This window comes from Brassica oleracea, chromosome C3, assembly GCF_000695525.1.
Source record: "Brassica oleracea var. oleracea cultivar TO1000 chromosome C3, BOL, whole genome shotgun sequence".
Classification (NCBI taxonomy): domain Eukaryota; kingdom Viridiplantae; phylum Streptophyta; class Magnoliopsida; order Brassicales; family Brassicaceae; genus Brassica; species Brassica oleracea.
The window spans coordinates 60,145,038-60,150,051 of NC_027750.1; the positions used below are offsets into that span (position 1 = coordinate 60,145,038).

Consider the following 5,014-nt stretch of genomic DNA (forward strand, 5'->3'; position numbering starts at 1 on the left):
TCTGGTCCGTTGGGACATCTGGCCCGTTGGGGCATCTGGTCCGTTGGGACATCTGGCCCGTTGGGGCGTCTGGTCTGTTGAGACATCTGGTCCGTTGGGACATCCGGCTGAGGACGAAAGTTTGGCTCTAGTTGAGCATCTGGCCGTTAAAGGGCGCCTGGTTCGTCATAGCAACACATCTGGTCTGAAGGGACATCTGAAGCAAAGAGAGCGATGGTACATTTGGCGTTGAAGAACGCATCTGGTACATTTGGCGTTAATGGCGCATCTGACACTTGAAAGTGCATCTTGTACATCTGGCACTGATGGCACATCTGGTACATCTGGCGCAGAGAAACGCATCTGGTACATCTGGCACTTGAAGGTGCATCTGGTACATCTGTTATTGGGAGGATTCAAGTCAAGGTAGAGATTTGTTGATATGCCTTGAATCTGGATGTTACATCTAGGCGATGGATGTTACATCACGTATATCATACCGACTCGGTTGCTTCAAGAGCGTTGCATCAAGTTATTATGGATGTTACATCTGATCGTGGGCTTAGGCCCATGAGTCCATAAAGTCTAGGGCTTTAGATACAAGATGCTACTATATATATCTTGTATTCGAAGTAACCCTAAACTTGTACTTTGTAAGCTCAATATCGCCTCCAATAATAAAATCTCTCTTCGCCCATGGACGTAGCCCTAGGGGTGAACCACGTTAAATATCTGTGTCGTAGTTACATCGCTTTTATTCATCTTTTTCTGCATCTGTTCCTTCTCACGTCAGTTATAACACCGAGCCTCTAAAGTTTCAGTTTCTACCGAATTACAACGCATACATTTCACAAATACACTGGTTCTCAACTTGGGATCCACAATGCGTCACAAAATACAAACTTGGTTCAGACCGCATCATGCCACATTGAGAATCTGAACATTGTGTTTAATTATCTACATATTATATATGCTATAATCGTAAAATCTCAAAAGACACATCAAACTATCTATAAGCAAAATACCGAAAGCAATGGTATACCGGATGGAAATATCTAATCTCAAAAAAGTTGTAGTATGCATAGAGAGGCAATGAAAGCTGGAAAAGTTACTGAGCATTTGTAAACGGTTATATAATTAAACTAACATATATACATGAATTTATAGAAAGTTGTGTGCCCCCTATTTTGACCATACTCATTTACTTGGTCAAAGTGAGATACTAGAACAATATATCTCTTAAGATGGTACTCAACATGTGACATCTAACTCGGTTTCAAATATGTGTGCATGTATGTATGAGTTGTAGATAAGAAGAATAAATTATGGTAAAACTTCAAAGTTTTAAAGTTAGCCTCTTTTACTTTTAAATTTTTTTAATAAGGCATGTGATTTGTTTTTTTTTTATAATCTATTTAAAGCTACTTGCATCGAAACTACGAATGATTCCGCTATTTGTAATCAGAAGAATAAGATGGAATCCAACCAAATAAAAATATTTTGGAAAAATAATAAGAACGAAAAATTTGTTATGAAAATTAGATATATTAGAGATGAGAATAATAAGCATACTATATAAAAATGAGAGGGTGTCTTGTAAAAAGAATAAAAGTGACTTATCATCTATAACCCTAAAGAAGAGAAGAGAACCAAGACCAACCCTCTCTTTTATATTCCTTTTATTTTTCTTTCTTATGTCTTAGTTTTCATCATTTTTATCATTTCAGCTTAGACTAATCTATCTTATTCATCTTTCCTCAACAATTGCTCGGTTTGATGTAGGTGGAGATAGAGATTGCATCCATGGACATGTCTACAGGAAGCAATAGTTTTGACAATAAGAAAATAAGTTGTCAAAGAGGTCACTGGAGACCTATCGAAGACGATCATCTCCGGCAACTCGTGGAACAATATGGTCCCAAGAACTGGAATTTCATTGCTCAACATCTCTATGGAAGATCAGGTAATAAATTCATATCTTCATCTTTTTCATATATGTATTTTCTAATGAAGATTTTAGTAGATCTATGTGTTTTTGTAAATAATTGAGTGTGATACCGATTCATAGGGAAAAGCTGTAGATTGAGATGGTACAATCAACTCGATCCAAACATCACCAAAAAACCTTTCACAGAGGAAGAAGAAGAGAGACTTCTCCAAGCTCATCGGTTCCAGGGGAATCGTTGGGCATCCATTGCCCGATTATTCCCTGGGAGGACGGATAACGCTGTCAAGAATCATTTCCATGTCATCATGGCAAGACGCAAACGTGAAAGCTCTTCTTCCACGGCCACTTCTACGTTCAACCAAAGTTGGCATAATATTTTGAGCCACAGTTCTAGTCTTACAAGGCTAGATAGATCCCAGTTTGGGTTATGGACGTATCAAAAGGACAAGAGTCGCGGTCTCTGGCCTTACACTTTTGTTCCAGCACCTAAAGATGGTCAGTTTGGATCATCATCTATCTCAAATTTACAAAAAGACATTTATCCTGAGAGAATAAAGTCTAAAGAGTTGGTGGATCATCACAATTACGAATTTCAGGCAGCTACACCAGATCATAAGAAAAACTCAATAAGTGAAGATGGACCATCCATGGGAAATAATGGTGGGAAGAAAAATGTTACTTTCATTGATTTTCTTGGAGTTGGATTACTTTCTTAGGATATAATGTCACAATTCAGTGATCTTAAGGGTATCTATCGTTAGGGTTAGGTATCATTTTCAGCCTTTTGTTTCCTTAAAATCTCATATGAAAATCAGTTACAACTCTCGTTTTCCATCCATCCATATATACATAATTACATATCATTTATTAGGTGTCTCTTTATAGATGTATATCACATGCACTTGAATTGGTATATACACAAACATGTATCGTTAGTATACTGCACGGTTTGATGTTTCTTACTGATTCATGTAATAAATCTGTATTTGCATATTATAGGGCGTATTTATACACACGGATATATGCAAGTCTACTAATTTTATATATTACCAAATTGCTAATTAATGTATTAGAACTTGTAAAGCTTGAAATTTGTGTATCTAAATGGGAGCTTGTATTAGAAAGCATGTTTTATATGATATTTATAATGCGTTAGTTACATTAAGATCGTCACTAGCTACGTACACACATATTTGCATGGTTCTGGAGAAATGGATTAATCGTTTTATTCTAGCTGGCTTTACGGACGTGCTTAAAACCAATTTCTTAATCTATATTAGTTGTTTGATCATATAGTTTTTGCGACTGTGTGAAACAATATATAATTTGCAAAAAGCATAATATTAAAACTACACAAGTTATATGAATTCAATAGTATTTGAGTGAGACATATCACATATACTGCTTAATCTTTTAAAGCTAGAAACTTTAGTCATCTACAAACAAAAAACTCACAAAACTATACTTTGTTATACTATGTTACCCGAACCAAACCATGTAAAACTTCTTTTTTAATTATGATTGAATTATCTTTCTTCATATCATTAGACACACACAGGAGACAGAAAAAACATTTATTTTTCGTCCATTCGTAGCTTAAGCTTTGCACACCATATTTTTATCGGTGTTTTTCAAAACTAACCCACAATTTCTAGTCAAACCCAAAATCAACCTTTTTTATTTTGTCATTACTATTCATTAATAAAATTTTCATACTATCCCTATGGTTTTGAATTATTCACAAAATTGCCATTTTTATTTTATTTTTTATTAATTTCGAAATTAACAAAAAACCAAATACACCCTAACCATTTCTTCTTATTTACAAAAATGTCATCATCATCAATTTTTCCAACCACCATTAACCACCATTTTTAAGCTCCAAAGCTCAAGAAATTCAATTTTCAACCACTTTTTTTCTCATTCTAACCAAAAAAACCTCATTTCATCTCATCTCCTCTCCTCTACATTTCAATCTAAAAAACTCTCATAACTTTCATTTTCATAATCACAAACTTCATATTTTCGAGTTTCTTCATTAGTGAATAGTCAAAGATGTTTCTCTTTGCTCATATTTGGAGTTTGGACGGTTGAAAAGGTTGGAAACGAGCTTTACACAGGAAAGAGGTAACTATTTACATGATTTTCGTTCTTTTTCAGATCTGTGTCACGACGGTAGACTGTTTTGTATGTCTACGCCTCCGTGGAGACTTACGATGCAGTCTATTTGTCAACGCACAGGTTAGTTTTGCAATTGACTAAACAATTTTTTTTTCTAACGCAGACTTCCCCAGTAATCTCCGTCTTTACCTTTGACAACAAAAATAAAACTTTCGGTAGACTTACTAAGATGTCTACCTAAAAGAGGTTAGTTTTTCATTTGACCGAACTTTTGACTTTTCAAAATAGACTTCAACGGAAGTCTACAAAATGTAGACTGCCAACAAAGTCTATAAAAGGTCAGTTCTGCATTTGACCAAAACTTTGACTTCGTTGAATAGGTTAGTTTTTTGTTTGACCAAAAAGTTTAAAAAGCAAACAAAAATTTATTAAATTGTAGACTTCATATGCAGTCTTCTTATCTTAGAAAAAAAAATGTAGACTACATATAAAGTCTACTTTTTTTTATTTTGGTCAAATGCAAAACCAACCCGTCGGATTTGAGAGTAGACTTCACAAGAAGTCTACACACCCGTAGACGTTCATTTCAATCTACTGATTGGAAGTCAAACTTGGTCAATTGCAAAACTAACCTCTTTCAAAAAAATTCAAACATGTAGACTGCATATGAAGTCTGGTTCTGAAAGTCAAATCTTGGATGAATTCTGGTCAATTGCAAAAACTAACATTTTTAAATTGTTGACTGAAATGAAAGTCTACATGTACAAAATCACAACTTTTTTTCAACTATAGAAAGCAACCCGTAAAATGGTCAATTGCAAAAACCAACCCAAAGAGTAGACCTATTTGACAGTCTACGTCTGTAAACTGAAACGAATGTCTAGATCTTCAGAGACTGAATATTAAGTCTGCATAGAAAAATCTATAAAAATGTGAATTTGTGTATTATTCATTAAGTTTTTTTAG

General features: G+C 34.6%; 1 protein-coding gene across 1 annotated transcript; it reads left to right on the plus strand.

Annotated features, from left to right (window-relative positions):
* Window positions 1-1,657: 1,657 nt before the first annotated feature.
* LOC106333593 (transcriptional activator Myb-like) lies at window positions 1,658-2,761 on the plus strand. The gene is made up of 2 exons (XM_013772022.1): window positions 1,658-1,942; window positions 2,048-2,761. Exons 1-2 carry the CDS (start codon window positions 1,783-1,785, stop codon window positions 2,641-2,643), a joined length of 756 nt encoding a protein of 251 aa, XP_013627476.1. The 5' UTR covers window positions 1,658-1,782; the 3' UTR covers window positions 2,644-2,761.
* Window positions 2,762-5,014: the final 2,253 nt, after the last annotated feature.